The sequence below is a fragment of the Glycine soja genome, chromosome 20 (assembly GCF_004193775.1).
Source record: "Glycine soja cultivar W05 chromosome 20, ASM419377v2, whole genome shotgun sequence".
In the NCBI taxonomy this organism is placed as follows: domain Eukaryota; kingdom Viridiplantae; phylum Streptophyta; class Magnoliopsida; order Fabales; family Fabaceae; genus Glycine; species Glycine soja.
Window position 1 is genome coordinate 3,095,604 of NC_041021.1, and position 19,698 is coordinate 3,115,301.

Consider the following 19,698-nt stretch of genomic DNA (forward strand, 5'->3'; position numbering starts at 1 on the left):
TGTTTTAAAAGTTATGCTTCTTCTTTCATATTGAAAATTTAAATTCATAATCTTAAATAATTTTAAATGATAATGTATAATTAAATGATACAATTATACACTGACATTAAACTAAAAATAATATTATAATTTTTTTCTCCAAAATGTCAAGTAATTTAGTTTAAAAATAAAGAAAAAGAAAAAAAAGAAAACTCATAGAAAGAAAAGGAGGGAGAATTCACATTTTTTTTTTCCTTCTGCTGACTGAATATTTTAATATTTTTACAAATTCATCTGAATTCATTCTCAGAAAATTCGCTTGAGTCTCACTCACCTGGATCTCAATTACCGAGCCGTAAAGTTTCAGAAAAAGACAAATCAATCATTTTTTTTTTCCTTTTGTCGTAAAACACATAAATAATAAGCTTTTGCATTAGCAAGCTTCGTTGTAACAGCGACCATTACCAACGCACCAATCTTAATCCTTGTTTTTCTCATTTGTCCCAAACAAAATTAATTTTTGTGGAACACTTTTTCGACACCCCCGAATTCCCACCTGCAGATTCTCCCCATCAATTTTCAGGTTTCACTTTCTTCTCTCTCCTGAAAATCTCGAATTAGGGTTCTGATTTTAACTAATTTTCCGTTTTGATGGTACTTTTCAATTTGGGTAATCCGATGAATGATGATGATTCATGATTTGGTTAGTCTTTAAAATTTTTCCATTAGTCTAATTTCTGGTTTTATGATTGAAAGGAAGTTTTTTTTTTTTTTTTTTGTGATTGTATGGCTTATAGTATATAGTATTAGTAGCTGTAGTTTATATATATATCAGATGAGTGAGCTTATTTTATGTTTGCTGAATTCTGAATGTTAGTTTATTGATTGTTGTAGCATAGTGATTGTGGAAGCTCAACAGAGGGATTGGTACTGTAGATAGGGCTAGGAGTCCCTGAAATGTATATGCCTGTGGCTACCTCTGCCACGCTGCGCGGCGGATTGCCTACTGACAGTGGGGACTCTGTTGTGGCATTAGACCAAGTTCCTCGATGGAATGATGCTGATCAGGCCTTGGGGTTTGAAACTTCGTTTTCGAGTTCACACTTCCCCGATCCTTTAGCATCGCCCTCAAGGGTAGACAGTGGCGATGGCAGTGAGTCGGTGTCAAAGTTTCCTGTTGACGATGAAGTCAATTCGAAGATATATTTGTGGCGGGGGAATCCCTGGAATCTTGAGGTGGATGCGGTCGTAAATTCAACAAATGAGGTGAGCACTATCTAGCTTTTTGCTTAGTATTGTTTGTTGTGTTGTTTTTTATCTTGTCACTATGATTTGTGGAACCTCATGATAGAACTCATGCTCATTTAATTGTACCTTGTTTTTTTGTTTAGGCTATGTCACTTTTTGTCCTTTATGTTTTAGTGTTTTTTCATTTGGTTCTTTAAGTTTTAAAAGTTTCATTTTGGTCTTTTCATCAATTTACTGTTAATGCCGTTAGGGATTTAAATTTGAAATGATTAATTTAATAGTGTAACAATTAGCTTTTTTACGGCTAAAAGATTTCACATGGTTCTCTGATTCTCTAAAATTTTGAAATTTAATATAGTATTATTGTGTTGTTTAAGGTTTCTTTGATTTATGTAACTTCTGTAGGTTGTTTCTGCTGTGTTGTTTACTTGTTTTCTATCTTGTCACTATGATTTGTGAAACTCATGCTCATTTGCTTATAATCGTGAAGTCAACAGAATATAAGAATTTTATGATAAAATTATAAATTTTCCCTGCTGGCTGAAAGTTACTGCCCAAACATCCATGTTATTGACCATTATTATATAGTGCGATGACCAATGAGTGATTCAGTCCACTTAGATAGATTTATATTCTTCCCCCTATGCGTTCCTTTCTTCATTCTTTAATGAGATAATGACCATTAAGGACTCCTAGGGAACAGGTTAGACCTAAAATGACACCAAAACAGGTTATATTGTTATGTAAAGTGATTGTTTTGTCCATAAAACAAAGCAGTTGATAAAGTTTCCAGCCTCTCCCTGTTCTTCAAGTTGAAATTAGATTTTTGTAGGCACCCTTCCTTTTGAGGAAATGCATGAATGTTTCATTTTTTTTAGTCTATAGTTTCTTTATTCTTCTGAAGTTTGGAAGTTTCTAGGGGAGCTAGGTATAACTTGGCTTTCGAAAATTTTAATGAGATAATGAGATTATATAAAATGCTAGATAGACAGGGAGCACTTTAATCCCTATTTCTGAGAATAAGGGAGATTTGCAAAAGTTTGCTAACTATAGAGGGATTAGGCTCATGAACCATGAAACTATGGGACAAAGTAATTAAAAAAAGATCAAGACAAGGGACTTACATTTTAGAGAACCAATTTGGTTTTGTACCAGGCAGGTCAAGGGCTCAATGCTGCATATACCTTTTATGAAGATTGATGGAGAAGTTCCGGAGGAAGCAAAAAGAGCTGCATGTTTTTCATTGAATTACAAGAGGATGACTAGATGCCCAAAGAAGTTTTCTATAAGGCTCTAAAGAAGAAAGGATTTTGTATCACATATATTGGGCCAACAAATATATGTATGATGGTGCTATAATTAGTGTTAGAACCAAGGTTTTAATTTGTGGTTGTGGTCACATTACTTTTTTTGCAATTATGAATATTGCGGATGTTGTGATGTAGATTGCAGTTGTTGTGGTGTGAATTGTTCACAACAACACAAATTATGTTAAAATTATCTGTGTCATTATATAATCTATAAAAAATGTAACTTGTATATTTTTTCTTGTCATTTACATCACAAAAAATTTCCCTCTTTCATATTTTAACTTTTCAAAATTTAAATTATTTAACCTTTTCCTCTTAATATTTCTCCTGTCTCCTCCAATATTCCTTCACCCAAAAGTTACCTACAGCACATCACCAAAATTTTCCCACTCAAAATTGAACCAATGTTTCCAGTCACACACTCCAGCCTCTTCTCGCTCTTTGCCTTATCTCTCCCGTGTCTCTTTAATCGATCTTTCTCCCTCTCTGTGACCTTGTGATGATGCTGCTGCAGTAGCACTGCAAGCCGACAACCACTTGAGACTGGCAAGTCACCAGAAGCACATACAGGGGGAAAGGAAATATGTTATCAAGGATGGCCGAAAGCTGCAGTTGTCTGTGAAGCAAGTGCCAGAGTCAGACTTGTTGTGAGATGAATGCTGTTATGTCAGGTTCTTTGTGGCCACAACACTGTTCGGTTGCATTCAAGACATGTGATTTCCCTCCATTGTAGCAGTCTGTTGTGGTATTGTTTTCTTCCAATACTGTTTTGTTGTGGCCACATCAACTGTTGCAGACCGTTTTTTTTAAACCCTGGTTAGAACACATGATGGGATCACTAGGGATTTCCTTATAACAGTAGGATTACCAAAGGTCTACTTTGAACCCTTACCTTTTTTCCTTGCCTTTCTTGCACAATGCATTCTTTTTGGAAATGATATAGTCCTAGAGTCGAGAAAATATAAATGATAAAGTAAATTTGTGGAGAAAAGCTTTTGGATGCACATTGTTTTTGATTAAGCTAAGTTAAGAGTGTATTTGGAATGCCAGTTCAGCTAGGTGAACACTAACACTATCTTAAAAGTGAAATTTGAAGATGATACTATTCCACCAGTCCTAAGGTTTAAGTATCTTAGACCTATCATTCAAGATGGTGGATAAAAGAGATGCACCCATACAAGCTGGGTGGATGGAATGAAGAAACAGTTCAAGTGTTTTTCGGGATAATAAGGTGCCTCTTAAGCTTAAAGGAAATTTTTTACCACACAACTATAACATCTGCGATGTTGTATAATATATTTTTCAGCGTCTGATAAAATCAAATTGAACACTTGTGATATTGTTTGCATAGATGTATTCAAATATTAAGAGCCAAAAGCGTGATAATTTTGACAAATGTCCAATTTTTTTCTTTTCTCAGACCACTTGTTGTTATTCTGTGGCTGCTTGCAACTAGGAATCAAATTATATTCTACCATTATTGACACTTGTCAAGAGTATGTTAGGCCCCCAATTAATAATGTATATAATAAAAGGATTAGGAATAAGCCCAAATAAGATGGGCCCAGCCCTGTTAGTGTATCCAAAGCTGATGTGTAAAGTCGGAGTTAGAAACAGTAGAAGAGTTATTAAAAGGAAAGATTAGAGGGGAATTAGTTAGTTTTGGAGTTGTAACTGATTTGGGGGAGAGACCAGGCTCAAAGGTCCTGGATAGTTTGTACATTCATTTCTTTCTTTGGGAACCTTTGATTCTGAGGAGCAATACACATCCTTTCAGATTTCTTTCTGCCATTCTTTCGTCTTTTCATTATTCTTTACCAGTTCCTTACAGAGTCCTTTTCATATTTTTGTGTGAATATTTTATCCTGCATCTTAGTGTGTAACTACATAATATGAGATATTAATTCTAGATCCTCCTAATCAATCTTCCTAATGGTCCTCCTAATTACTAAATAAAAAAATTATTGATTGCATTTTGTGTTCTCAAGGCATGAAATGCATCTACTTTCTATTTAATGTTTTCTTTAGTAGGTATCAGAAATATAATGATTATTAGTAGGATATATCATTATTCATAATATAATGATACTGTTAAGCATGTTAGACATGAAATGGGGCTAATGTTATCTTATTTCTTACCTGGTTTTCATTTCTTGTCATGAACAGAATATGGATGAAGCACACAGCAGCCCAGGGTTGCATGATGCAGCTGGACCTGGTCTTGCAGAAGAATGTGCGACACTGGTATAGTTAATTATTTACCAAAAATCTATTATGAACTCCATGTTGAAGTTGAATGTTATGCGAGCTTGGCACATGAATTACATATTTATTAATTATTATGTTTTTAGTTATTTTATATTTTGTGGTTTAATATTTCTTAATCTTGTAAGAAGCAGCTCCAGAAAAATTGTCATATCTCAGTAACATATTGGAAGCAGCTTTCTGTAAATGATGCTTCGGAATATTGATTAATACATCTGTATTGTTGACAGGGTGGATGTCGAACAGGGATGGCTAAAGTTACCAAGCCATATGACCTTCCTGCCAGGTTTGTATGACCCCCCCCCCCCAAGAAAAAAAAAATTGCTAGTTCAAGGTAAAGAAACAACAGTCCTGTTTTATTGGATTTGTATAATAATTTAAAATGTTGAATACCATGTTTTTTCTCCGGTGGTTTGGATCTTAGATCTGTTTTTTCTTTTCCCTTTTTGGTGAAATCTGAGATCTGTAAATCACATGTCGCACTCCAGAAATTATGTTGATGCATTGATTGCATTGTACTTTTATACTCCTTTGTTACTTGCCAATCTCTTGTCTATATTTTGGATTCTTAGTATACCATGTTTTATTCTTTGATAAATTACCCGCAGGAAAATTATCCACACTGTTGGCCCAAAGTATGCTATAAAGTACCATAATGCTGCAGAGAATGCTTTAAGTCATTGCTATCGTTCTTGCTTGGAGCTTCTGATTGAAAATGGGCTTCAAAGGTTCCCTGCCCCCTCCCAAATGTTTTATTGTTTTTTTCCTTACATTTTATTGTTTTCATGAATGCCATGCTTAAAATTCTGACTTACTTTTTTTGGCATGTATTTATGTAGCATTGCTATGGGCTGTATTTATACGGAGGCAAAGAACTATCCCCGAGAACCAGCTGCACATGTAGCTATAAGTGAGACTTTATGTTTACGTGATTTTACTTTTTCAATTTGTTTCTTTTGATGTTGTAACCTAATACATGATTTATTAGGCAGCCTCATGGGAAGTTGAGAACATAATTACCTACTTTTGGGTATTATTATTACTTGTTTATTGTTGTTTCATCCATACTTAAAATAAAAGGACTGTTAGGAATCTTGTAATTATGTAATTTATATTGTGTGAATAGGATTTTTTTTGTAATTAGTCATATTATGAGCTGTATAAGTATGACCATTATGCATTGTATTTATGACTCTAATAAGAGCATCTGCTATGTAGTCAAGACACACGGATTCATTCACATGTTCTCTTGTTTTACTCCCTCTCAACAAGGTAGTAGAGTTTAACAAGAGGCAACCCTAATTTGTGATTTCTCGGTGGGTCCATAATCCACTAGTGCAAAATTCTTCCTGAATCTAAGCCCGCCTCTGGTTTTCAGCCATCTTTCCAGCAAGTATTCCCACCTTTTGCCATCACTGCTGGCCATGTAGAGCTGCACACGCTGCCATCTGCTGCCACCTTTTCTGCCTGCTGAATACACCTCTAGACTTTGTCTTACTAAGATCAATTGATCCCCAGCAAACCCACCTCGATTGGTGGTCTCATGCATTTTCATGTGCATCGCCGTCTCTAGTTGTAGTTTCTCATGTGCCGGCACTTCTTGCCGTGTGTGGTGGCATGTCCAGCTGCCCATTCTCGCCGCTGAATATAGTGACTGGATTCTCTCTCCCCTTCCAGATTCTGTCTTAGAATTTGGGTTTGAACTTAACTCAATTCCAAAAGCTAGCTCATAGGGTGAGGGTTGTCCCCCACTTATATAATCTATCTTGACACAATCTCTAGCTGATGTGGGACTTGGATTTTTTCCCAATATTCTGCAGTCACTTGTTTGGTTTGGCCCTTGGTTTGGTTGGTTACCCTTGATTTGTGTTCTTTAGCCCTTGTTTTGGGTGTATTTTTGCTACCCACTCTCACCCATGGTTGGATCTACCTCTAGTGGCTTTTGAGGCTATGCTAGCTATTTTTACCATGTCATTGCTCTATTGTCTACTGACAAGTTAGATGGCTAAAGGGATAGGATTACTTTGATCACTTCACCACTGAGACTGATATTGTTGCTGAGGTTGATTACTCCAAGTGAAATAAGATTGATGCTCTATGTTGTAGCATCATCAAGTCCACCCATTCACACCTCTTCAATGCAGATCTTTTGTGTTCACGAGACGTGTGAAGCTGTTTGGGAGCAAGTGAAAATCCTTTATGCCAATAAATATAATGTCTACATAGGGTTTGCCCAAACCTCATGAGTATTATTTCCCCTAGACGGTTTGATGGCACTATGGCAGAATATTTGGGCAAAGTCCATGGGGGCCCTACATTACTTAAATGTGCTCATGCCACCTGCAGATACCCTACCAAGAAGTGTGAACATTACAGGAAAATTTTGAAGTTGTTGGCTTTATATGAGCTACTTGTAGAATATTCATTTGTATGTGATGAAATTATTGGTTCTCCTAATGTGCCCAGTGCCCACTCTCAACTTTGCTCGATCTACCTTCTTGTGTGTACCAGCCAAGTTACTAATTGATGTGGGTGTGCGGTGTGCCTCCTGCCCCTATTGATTATTCGGCCTTTGTCTCTCATAGTGGTGATCATAGTCATTCCCACAAACCAAGCAAATAACGTCCCTAGTGCAATCACTTCCATAAGGTTGGCCATACAATTGAACAGTGCTATGCTTTATGTGGCCACCCTCGTTAGGGGGTCTAATCATCAAGCACCACTGGTCCACTAGCTATTCCTATTGACTTCGTGATGTGTGAGAATTGTTAAAGGTCTTGTTCAACTGCCTCTATTGTCCACACTGGTAATTGTAATTCCTTTGCCTGTATCTCCCATTCTACATTTCTCTATTGATCACATCACTGGTGATATGGCATTAAACAGGTTAGGCAAGCTCTGTTATTGACTGGATATCTACTTCTAGCTTTTGCATTTTTATTGGTGATTATTTGATTTCCTAGAGAAGCTAGAAGCAGTGTAGTGTTGTACTATCAAATGCATAAGCAAAATGTTGAGTCATGACTTCAGCCACTTTTCAACTTATCTACCTCAAGCAATTGCTTAAAGAACTGAGATTTGGGGAGGTTAAGCATATTACACTCATTTGTGATATTCATTAACCTTGCATATTGCCTCAAATCTAGTGTTTCATTAGAGGACCTAACTCATTGAGATAGATAGCCATCTAATTTGGAAAAGATTTTACATAGAGATATCACTACCTTTTTGTCAATTTGAATGACCAACTAGTGGATGTTCTTACTGATTCATTGAGAGGTCTTCGAATTGGTTATGTAAGTAAAAAGGTGCATATGGTTTATATGCTCCAGCTTAAAGGGCAGTGTTGGGAATCTTGTAATTATGTAATAAATTGTGTACATAGGGAAATATTGTAATTAGTGGTATTATGAGCTGTATAATTTTGTGAACATTGTCCAATGTATTCATGACTCTAATTATAAATAAGAGCCTCTGATGTGTAGTTAAGACATGCGGGTTCATTCACATAGTCTCTCATTTTTCTTCCTCTCAACAGCCACTAATGCCAAAGACCAGGAATATGAGTTCCTAACTTAATATTAAGGGAAACTAAAATTTGGGGGAAAGGGAAGAGGAGGTGGGAGATAGAATGTTAGGGAACCCCCATTAGTAGTTAGTTATATTATTCAAAGAAATACAAGGGGTTATGTTAATGGGTCTGCAACTGATTGTGCCCATTGAGGGTGAGTTTATGTTAGCAGTTCAGTTGTTGCCTATAAATAGGAAAAAGAGTTGAGAAGGAAGTCAATTGGGGTGAATGAAATAGAATTGGGACTAGGGATATGCCTGGATCTCTCGAATATCTATGGAACTCATTGTAAAGATACTCAAAATCAATAAACGAATTCTGTTTTCCTTTCATTTTTGATCCAGCTTCTAACATAGAATGTCAAAGTATGCTCTCTAAGTTGTCTATCAATTCCTTGCTGTTTGCAGAATTTGATATTTTATATTATCATTTCATTGATTTTTAATGGCAGCTTGAGTAGGAGAACAGAGTACATGCGGGTGCATTGTAACGCCCCATTTTTCGTAAAATAAATTAAAAAAGATTTTATTTAAAAATAAATCGAGTTTTAGGAAAATAATGATGTTGTAATTAAATAAATAAGAAGAAATAATTTTATTAATTAAAATAATGGTTTTAAGGTAAATAAAATAAATATTTGTTCTTGGAAAATAAAAAGGATGTTTATTTATTCATTTGATAAGAAGTAAAATAAAATTCATTTTTATAAAATAATAATAGATTAAATAATAGGTTGAGAGTATTCTAACTATAAATTGAGACATATTAGGTCAGCTTTTACATTTACGATACGTCTCTATGTTCTATCTTCCTCTTAATTTCGTTTTTTATTTCCTCTTCCAAAACTCTATTTTTTTCGCATACACTCAAACTCATCCCAATAAAACTATGATCTCAGACTTGTTAATCGTCAGATCGTTGTGAAATTTGTACACCAGATTCGGAACTCATTTTTGCACATCCCCACCGTTGGGATTTGTGAAATAATGTCGAGGTGAGAGAAATGTCCCTCGCACATAACTTTCTTTTTTTAGCATACACCCAAACTTGTTTTAGTAAAACTAGGATCTCAGACTCGTTAACCATTGGATCGTTGTGAAATTTAGACACCAGGTTCGGAACTCACTTACTCATATCTCCACCGTTGGGATTTCCAAAATAATGACCGTGGAGAGAGAAATGTCTCTCACATAGAGACAATGAAATGGAGGCTCCAATCCCTTTCCTTCTCTCTAACGATTGGAAACCCTAGAAGAGCAACCAGAGGAAAAATTTGAGGAATCTTAGGGAACCTCTAGAGACTCCGCTATCACTGCCAGATTACACACGTGAGCCTGCTTAGAGGTAAGGGATGAGTCTATCGCATTTTGGGCTAGAATGAACATGTATAGGAATCCCTAGAGGGTCATATTGAGATTTGCTTTGGGATGTTTATTGTATTCTAATTCTTCCTTTACGATTATATTTACGAGATTGTTGTGTTTGACAGACTAATTGATGCCCTGATGCAAATTGGTTGATAAAATTAAGTGTTCTTGATGTTTCGTGTTTTTTACCTTTGATTTTGATACGATTATGTGAAATTGTTTGAGGGATTTCACTCCCCATGTTTTGAGAATCATTTTTGAATAATTCGTTTGTGTTTTGGACAAAATTTACTAGATTAGCATGGTGAATTGTTATATTGGGATCATGAAATTATGATTGAGATTGTGTGTAAGTGATAAATTAAACATGTGATGAATTGCGAGATCACACGAGTATTGAGATGTTGTATGCATTGAATTGTGAGCTATGAACCGTATAATCACACGACTGTAAGACCCTTTAAAAACGACGAGTATTGTGATGGGATCCACTGTGGGAATCCGACGAGTTTAATCACTTTGAGGCGTGACGAGTTAAAATTATTTTGAGAACAATTGAGGAGTCGTGTGTTTTGTACAGTTCATAGATAGAGTCTGCATGCTAATATGTTTTCTAGATTGGACCTGAATCAGGAGGGAGAGGCCCTGACGGACTCTTCAGAGTGTAGGCCTTGGGGGTAAATACATTCGATTTGAATGTTCCTTGAAGCCTATGCTGATTCCATATGATTGGAGCGTTCTCGCAAAACAGAGTGACCCTGCCTGGTCTCCCTATAATCTTACCTAGTGAGAGTGACTTGACTTACCAGTGTGTGGTATGTCTTGTCATGTACTCCTAGGCGTCTAACGAGGTTTTTCACTGACATGATATCACATTATATATAGGATTGAGTCTTAATATATTTATTGCATAATGTTTGTGTATTGATCTATATTGATTGGTTGCATGATATTATGTTTTGATCCTGGAGTACATGAATGATGTGAGAAAATGTGAGATGTATAGTGTTGAGATGTGATGTTACACGATAAGTGGTGAAATGACGTGAGCTGTGTTGAAGTAAGTTGTATTTCATGATATGTATATTTATGGATCCTGTGATGATCTTGAACTTTGTGTTCATGGGAGTAGATGGTTAGGTGGATGATTATGGAGAAGCTCATGCTAGAGAACATTGGAACATAATGTTCAAATAGGATGTGACATTAGGATATGTGTTTCTGTATTATTAGCATAAAGTTCTAGATATGTACTTTTTATCATTTTGTTTTACATGCTTAGTTTTTAGTTTATTCTTTTGAGTTTTGGACGGTCTTGTTTTGAGATGTGATAATTTTATTATTTATTTGGACAAGTTCTATGATGATGTTAGAAAAGTGAATGTGGGTCTTTTATCCTTTTGAAATACTTTTATTTAAATGTTTTAAAACTTTTAATTTAGAGTTTTGGTCATGGATGTAAGAATTAGAGATAGGGCAAAGAGAAGAAGTCCTATGGTAGCACCAAGGATCAAATGGTGGCACTTGAAGGGTGAGAAACAAGGAATCTTCCAACAAAAGATATGGGAGGGATGGTGTGGACAATCACAAGGAAGTGCAAATGATATGTGAAACAAGATGTCCCAAGAGATTATTAAAGTGGCTAAAGAGACGTTGGGTGAATCTAGAGGTTTTGGACCTAGGGGTAAAGAATCGTGGTGGTGGAATGAAAGTGTTCAGAGCAAAGTTAGAGTAAAAAAGGAGTGTTTCAAGGAGTGGTCTAGGTGTAGAAATTCTGAAACTTGGGATAAGTATAAGATAGCTAGAAATGAAACCAAAAAGGCGGTGAGTGAGGCAAGAGCCCAAGCTTTTGACGGACTATACCAAGCTCTAGGAACCAGGGACGGAGAAAGATCTATATATAGGCTTGCTAAGGGTAGAGAGAGGAAGACTAGAGATTTGGATCAAGTAAAGTGTGTTAAGGATGAAGAAGGCAAAGTCTTAGTGCATGAAAAAGATATCAAGGAAAGGTGGAGGGCGTATTTTCACAACTTATTTAATGATGGATATGGATATGACTCTAGCAGTCTAGACACAAGAGAAGAGGACCGGAACTATAAGTACTATCGTCGGATTCAGAAACAGGAAGTAAAGGAAGCGTTGAAAAGAATGAGTAACGGTAAGGCGGTGGGGCCAGACAACATACCTATTGAAGTGTGGAAAACTCTTGGAGATAGAGGTCTTGAGTGGCTCACCAAACTCTTTAATGAAATTATGAGGTCAAAACGCATGCCGGAGGAATGGAGGAGAAGCACGTTAGTGCCAATCTATAAGAACAAGGGGGATATACAAAATTGTGCAAATTATAGGGGAATCAAGCTCATGAGTCATACCATGAAATTATGGGAAAGAGTGATCGAACGGAAATTAAGAAAGGAGACTCAAGTTACTGAGAATCAATTTGGTTTCATGCCGGGAAGGTCGACCATGGAAGCGATCTATTTATTACGGCGGGTGATGGAGCAATATCGCATGGACCAACAAGACCTGCACTTGATTTTTATTGACTTGGAGAAAGCGTATGATAGAGTGCCTAGAGAGATTTTGTGGAAAGCTCTAGAGAAGAAAGGGGTTAGGGTTGCATATATTCGAGCTATCCAAGATATGTATGATAGGGTATCGACTAGTGTTAGGACACAGGGTGGAGAGTCAGACGATTTTCCCATTACAATTGGTTTGCATCAAGGGTCAACCCTTAGCCCCTACCTTTTTACCTTAATTCTGGATGTCCTTACGGAACAAATCCAAGAGATAGCGCCGAGATGCATGCTTTTTGCAGATGACATAGTCCTCCTTGGAGAGTCGAGGGAGGAGTTGAATGAGAGGTTGGAAACTTGGAGACGAGCTCTAGAAACACATGGTTTTCGCCTAAGCAGAAGCAAATCGGAGTATATGGAATGTAAGTTCAACAAAAGAAGGAGGGTTTCTAACTCAGAGGTGAAAATAGGAGACCATATTATCCCTCAAGTCACACGGTTTAAATATCTTGGGTCTGTAATACAGGATGATGGAGAAATTGAAGGGGATGTGAATCATCGCATTCAAGCAGGATGGATGAAATGGAGAAAAGCATCGGGGGTGTTATGTGATGCAAAGGTACCGATCAAGCTAAATGGAAAGTTTTATCGGACTGCGGTAAGACCGGCGATTTTGTACGGAACAGAATGTTGGGCGGTCAAGAGCCAACATGAGAATAAAGTAGGTGTAGCGGAGATGAGGATGTTGCGGTGGATGTGTGGTAAGACTCGACAGGATAAAATTAGAAACGAAGCTATTAGAGAGAGGGTTGGAGTAGTGCCTATTGTAGAGAAGATGGTGGAAAATAGACTTAGGTGGTTTGGGCATGTAGAGAGAAGACCGGTAGACTCTGTAGTGAGGAAAGTAGATCAGATGGAGAGAAGGCAAACAATTCGAGGCAGAGGAAGACCCAAAAAGACTATAAGAGAGGTTATCAAAAAGGATCTCGAACTTAATGATTTGGATAGAAGTATGGTACTTGATAGAACATTATGGCGGAAGTTGATCCATGTAGCCGACCCCACCTAGTGGGATAAGGCGTTGTTGTTGTTGTTGTTTTAAAACTTTTAATTAATTCTGCATTCCTATTCCTTTTATTATTAATATATATATGTGTGGAGTAGAGGGTGTCACATGCATCTTTTTATCTTTTTATCTTTTTCATTTTTTCATAAATCATAATTATACTGTAATGTATAATTTCCAATGATCTCAGCTTATTTTTTCATGTCCCTGCTGAATGCATCTAGTGTATAAATTATAAAGTATGATTTATGTGTCAAGTTAGCAAGTGTTTATAAATTCGTGAAGGGTGGTATATTAATCTTAGGATAAACCATCTTTTATTCAGGAACAGTGCGGCGATTTCTTGAGAAGCAGAAAAACAACATAATAGCTGTTGTCTTTTGCACTGTGAGCACAACTGATACTGAGATATATAAAAGGTAGTTTAAGCATTTGTTTGTTTTGATGATGATATCTGCAAATGTTTTGAGTAACTTGAACTTCCAATAGTTACATAAGTTAGGTTGATTTTCTTTTCAGACAACCTTTAGACTTTGTATTAATTATTTATTATTTTTACCTTTTGTATTATTCATGAAGGTTGCTTCCACTGTACTTTCCTCGGGATAAACATGAGGAGCAGGTTGCTTTGTCTAAACTTCCTGCAGATGTTGGGGATGAAAATGGTGAGACAATCTCAGATGAGCGTAAAATCAGAATAAAGCCTTTGCCCAAAAGGAGAGTTTCGACACCACCTGAATTTCCAGTTGATCTTCCTGTTAGTGATGTTGGCTTGGTTAGCAGGTCAGTAGTTGATGCAAACCAAATTCACAGAATAACAAATAACAGGTAAAATGGATCAATTATGGAAAGCAACCAACGATTGATTTATTGGAGCAGATAATATAACTAATATTTTGTTACAACTATTCAAGCCTTCTGTGTTTCACCTTATTCGAGATATCTGTCTGAATATTGTAAAACCAAAACAGATAATACAGTCATGTGCACTGGTAATATAACTCTCATTTGATTGCACATAACTGTATTTGCCTGAGAGTTTTTGTTGTATTTGATTAAACAGAAAACAATCCATTTTTTTAATCTAACTTCTGGTAGAAGTTTCCTGATCCATGTGGCTATTATAGGAATTCATCACATTTAGATTCATTTCTGGATCCTGCCTTCATGTCCATGATCAAAGACCCTGATCAAAGGCGGATGGAGCAGTGGGAGAAAACTGCCGAAGCACAAAGAGGCTGGAATTGTGCTAAATTGATTGGATATGGCGACCTTGGTCGACCCACATTGTCTGCTGCCGAAGAATATTCTCTACACTCTAGATACCTGTCTAAAGCAAATTCCTTGAATCTTTCTGAAATTGCAGAAATGAAAATTGTGTAAGTATCCATATATTTCATCATCTGTTTTGCATGCATGCTCAGAGTTTTAGTAGTATTTGTGGGGATTTATTTTTATTTTGTTAGGATGATTGAATCCTTCTTACTAACAATGTTTTGCCAGAGATGAATTTAACTTTTAAGGTTGTAAAATTCCCTTTATCCTTTTTGGCTTTTTTATCAAGTAACTTAAGAATATTTTTCTATTCCAATAGATCACAAGTAACCTGAGTCTATACAAGGGAAAAGGGAGCAAGGAAATTGGGACATGAGGGTAATCTGGAAAATAGTAAGGGCAATGAAGGAATAACAACTAATGGGATAAGGAAAGATTTGGTTGGGGGAGAGCTTGATGGGTGTTATAACAGAATGGACAGGTGGCAGCCTTTGGTTGGAGAGGGGGATTCTAGCATGATTGGAGAGATGGAAAGGAAATATAGAGGAGTGAAGGGATTCAGAAGAAGGGGGGAATTTTGGGGCAAGGACATTAGGAAGGCTTCTGCCTGACAGGGGTTGCATATTTTGTAGTGTCTCTTTATTTGTTAATACTTTCCTTTTGTTTCTGATTCTAATGTTGTTTAGTTCAGATCAGATCATTGAGTTGTAAATTGCAATATAAATTGAGTATCAAATACATTAATATTCAACGGTCAGACTGTTCGTTTTGTAATGATAGCAAGTTTTTGCGGTGAAGAAAATAAAAATAATATTGCTGGATAAGATTTAATTACTTAGAATGGTGAGAAATGAGAAATATAAAATTTTCTGAATTAACTTTTATTTATATACAAGAAGATTACAAAGATAGTAAATGTCAAATACAATTAACAAGGAAGCAACTATTTAGCATTATTTCCTAAGATACATTTAACTTATTGGACTTGCTATACAAAGAACCTAAGCCATTTCTAAAGTAAAACATTAATGTGGTTCAGCTTCCAACAAGATTCAATAATAATTGAAATTATGATGTTGTTTTGTGTTTCGGAAATTCCTTACATTCTTGTTACTCCTAGCCTATCAATCTTAATGCTTCATGTATGTGTTCAGACTAATCTTTTTAAGGGTTTATATGATTTTTGCAATTAATGTCCGAGATATATGTGTTTTTCAGCTATCGTGGTGGGGTAGACAGTGAGGGTCATCCTGTCATGGTTGTTGTGGGGGCCCACTTTTTACTTAGGTGCCTTGATCTGGAGCGATTTGTGCTCTATGTGGTGAAGGTAATTTGGTTATACCCTGCTGCTGGATATCTTTTTCTGTTGGCAAGCATTAGTTTGGCCATTATAATTTTTTTAGCAATGCATACTTCTATTTGAAAGTAAAAACTGATTTGTGTTCATAAGTTCTAATCTTTCTTTTTTCCCCCGTTGTTTTCCTTGGTGTTAAATTTCAGGAGTTTGAGCCGTTAATACAGAAGCCTTTTTCTATTGTCTACTTCCACTCTGCTGCATCTTTGCAGGTGTAAGTGTTAAATGTTTGAACTCTAGATGTACTCATTGGTCTGTTATTTTTTCATGAAATATAGGTTTGGTTTATGCTAATCATTGAAAAATATTTTAGGAATGTTCAAGGGGAATGAGCTAATTGTTAAACTTTCATTGCTAACTAATTATTTTGTGTGAATTATGTGATTACTTTGTCAAACTAATTGAAGTAGTTCTGTATCCATAAGTTTTGGTAATTGGTAATCCTCTCTTTTTATTCAACTAGATAAAGGGAAATCTGAAAATTCAACAGTCAAGTTATAGAAAATATGTTTGAACATTTTTGTTCTATACATCTGCAATAGTATTTTGGTTACCAAACTATTCACATTGTATTGGCAGTGCATAGTTGCTGGAAACATATGCTTGGCCATTGGCTTTGTCAATGCGAGGCATGACATCATTAAGCCACTTGACCACTTGTAGTTTGTACATTTGTTGAGAATGATTCTGCGAAATTTTTCTTCCATGTTTATGTTACTAAAACTCGATACATAGCCCGATGTTAAATTTGAGCTACCCTTTGGTTTGATTCAATGTGACTTAAGTATATGCTACTTTGTTGAGGATGCTTTAGTTGTTGAAATGAATTGTTTGCTGAGGGAAGATATTCCTGTTTGAGTGGTAGGCTTTTATGACGAATCACTTAAGAGACAAAGGTGACCCTTTTTGGATAAATTGTGTTAAAATAAATTGAAGTTGTGCCACTGGAGTGAAGCACATGAATGAAAGTTAGTAAGTTTGAAGGTTGGTTAAGAATATTTTACATAAGCAAGTTGCATTATGAATCGTGAAAGTGTGTGTGTGGTTTACAATTATTGGTTTTTTCTCCTGATTTTTGTTCAATACCCATGGTTTTGGCTTTGTTGACGGAGTTTAATTTTACTTTTCCCATCCTGTTTTGATATAATTAGGCAGCCAGACCTGGGTTGGATGAGAAGATTGCAACAAATACTTGGTCGGAAGCACCAGCGCAACCTGCATGTGAGCACTGCTTATTTTCTTCTCTGTTTGGTTTGGTACTCTTACAAACGATTTCTGTTGTCCTAATGCATTACACTTTGAAGGTTTTCTGATTTCTCAATCTGACGTGTGTAGGCAATATATGTCCTTCACCCAACTTTCGGACTAAAAGCGGCAGTATTTGGACTTCAGATGTTTGTGGACAATGTGGTACAGTAGTAGAATTTATGCATATTTAATGACCTCATATGTGTGTTTGTATATTTGTGTTATTAAAAGTTGACTTTCAGGTTTGGAAGAAAGTGGTATATGTTGATCGCCTTCTGCAGCTCTTCAGATACGTACCTCGTGAACAGTTGACCATCCCAGATTTTGTGTTTCAGTTGAGTGTTTATGTTTTCACACAATGCCATCAATACGTTTTCTTTTTCATAATATTATTCTGTGCAATGTGCCATTTTCAATATACGGCTTCTGAAAAGTATTTGGATTGAAGCAATTCTAGCTGGCTAGGAATGCCCTATGCTAATAGAGTATCATCACAGGAGTTCTTTCGACTTCTTTGTGCTGCAAATTATTTTTCTTTCTGTATCTATTTCCTTAGAGTAAATGTAGTTTAGATGATAGGCTTGGCATTAATTTGCTTCATACTTTTATTCACACAGGCATGACTTGGAAGTGAATGGAGGGACGGGTCTCATTGTGGATCCAAGAACAAAATATGTGTACAACAGACCATGACACCCTGCAGTTTCTAAATTGTTTGCCTTGCCCTTGTTGTCGCTGTTAACAGGAAGAGTGGCTTGTATTAGTTTGAAATGTGTATGGAACCATTTTTTTTTTCTTTGGGACGTTTGGAAGGAGTGATAAGTTCCCCTGTATGTATATGTAATTAATTGCGGAAGCTAATTTGTTGGATTTCTTTAATTGTTTGTATATTCAAGGGAAATATATTAAATAAAATTAGTCTTTGATCATTTCCATTTCTATCATTGCATCACTGGTTTTTTTTTATTATTTCTTTCTATCACATCATATCAATTATTATACCAGGATTTTTCTATTTTTTTTCTCTCACTAGATATCTACTAAATTTAGTGTTAAATGTTCTACCAAACCTGTGGTTTAGTTGTCTGGTCATTATTAACGTTTTAATGTGATTTTGTCTTTTGTTAAATTGTTTTAAAAGCTAGCTTGTGGTTTTTTAGTTCGGAAGAATTTCAGAATTTTAGCTTTCAGTAGAATTCCCATGAATTTCATAAAAAGGGTTGTTACATAATGAATTTTGATATGAACTAATTCTTTGAACAATTCCCATGAATCCGCTAATTAGAATGATCATGTGTTATTCTAAGTGATTATGACTTGGTTTAGTCTATAGAATGATCATATATTCTAAGATAGAAGCAGTCTAGCAGATTTTGAGGAAATGACATAACCTTTTAGATTTTACGTTATAAGGATATCATCAACTATCCATTAGACAAGAAGCTCAAGTACAAGAGGAGGAAGTCAGCGAATATATTGTACTATGCAATTAATTTTTCATCCTAAATCTTGTTTTTGGTCTATACGAGTCATTTATTGATTTAAGATGCTTGTTTAACGATAGATTAATATGCTCACAAAAATTTGAAACATCAGTATGATGGAGTTTTAAAAAGAAATTTAGTGGATGTCTTAAATACTGATTTATTTAAACTTATTTGTTAAAATAAATATTTATTTTAATAAAATAAACACTTTATTTTTTTAGTGTAATTTGTCTAAATTGTTTTTGCTTAAAAAAATAAATTTCTGTTTATTTTAAAAAATAAATCCATCTACTTTTTAAGAAAGTTCTTATATAAAAAGTACTTATTTTAAAGTTGTCATTCATAATTTGTGGAAAAAAATTTGCAATTTTCATCAAAATTTTGATTCAAGATAGATTCAGGAAACAACATTACTTCCACTAAAAATTCTCCAATAATTATATAACATTGTTCGATCAAGAGATTGAATTACAATATGTGACATCCTTTATCCCCAACATACATATAAATAAAAAAAAACATATAAAAATGTGAAATTTAATTAAATCAATTTTATTCAAATGATGTAAACAAATTCACGTGAGTAAAATGATCACATTTGTTTCAATCATCAAATTAAAAATTTATCAAATAAGGATATGAAAACATCTCTGGTCCAAAACAAGGCCACCTAAATTTTTAAAAAGGAAACAAGTTAAGCAGCGGAATAACATAAAGTAACAAGTTCAAAATATTATGCAAAGAATATAGAAACTCATGCTTCAATGTCTCATCCTATCAGAGTGTTGTGTTTCAGTGTCCTATAGCATGAGATTCCTTAAAACAATTCACCTAACCATCTGCTCACATGAACACAAGATTCGAGACCATCACAGGATTCAAACACAAACAACATATGGAGAGTGAGTTATCGCATTCCTAAACAGGTAGAGATAAATGAAGACACATATATATGGTATAAGTATAACAAGCTCAACTTAACACAAGTCACATCATTTTATCACTTATTGCA

The 19,698-nt window shown here is 35.4% G+C and overlaps 1 protein-coding gene across 3 annotated transcripts; it reads left to right on the forward strand.

The window, feature by feature from the left end:
- Nucleotides 1–318: 318 nt before the first annotated feature.
- Nucleotides 319–18,134, forward strand: LOC114403262 (protein GDAP2 homolog). Of its 3 annotated transcripts, none has more exons than XM_028366098.1 (15): nucleotides 324–562; nucleotides 874–1,245; nucleotides 4,704–4,781; nucleotides 5,033–5,088; nucleotides 5,411–5,530; nucleotides 5,642–5,712; nucleotides 13,648–13,741; nucleotides 13,902–14,150; nucleotides 14,450–14,701; nucleotides 15,816–15,924; nucleotides 16,098–16,165; nucleotides 17,103–17,172; nucleotides 17,287–17,361; nucleotides 17,442–17,533; nucleotides 17,817–18,134. In XM_028366098.1, exons 2-15 carry the CDS (start codon nucleotides 937–939, stop codon nucleotides 17,890–17,892), a joined length of 1,719 nt encoding a protein of 572 aa, XP_028221899.1. In that variant the 5' UTR covers nucleotides 324–562; nucleotides 874–936; the 3' UTR covers nucleotides 17,893–18,134. The 3 variants fall into 3 exon arrangements, 2 of the variants coding, with proteins under 2 accessions (XP_028221899.1, XP_028221900.1); XM_028366099.1 differs by having other exon boundaries at nucleotides 327–562; nucleotides 13,902–14,105; XR_003664629.1 differs by lacking the exons at nucleotides 17,442–17,533; nucleotides 17,817–18,134 and adding an exon at nucleotides 16,817–16,935 and having other exon boundaries at nucleotides 319–562; nucleotides 17,287–17,348.
- Nucleotides 18,135–19,698: the final 1,564 nt, after the last annotated feature.

Excerpts from the sequence above, each read along its gene's own strand:
- LOC114403262 (XM_028366098.1), top strand. The coding sequence starts at position 937 with ATGTATATGCCTGTGGCTACCTCTGCCACGCTGCGCGGCGGATTGCCT. Across the intron at positions 1,246-4,703 it reads TCGTAAATTCAACAAATGAG|AATATGGATGAAGCACACAG; the intron begins GTGAGCACTATC and ends TGTCATGAACAG. Across the intron at positions 14,151-14,449 it reads CACAGAATAACAAATAACAG|GAATTCATCACATTTAGATT; the intron begins GTAAAATGGATC and ends TGGCTATTATAG.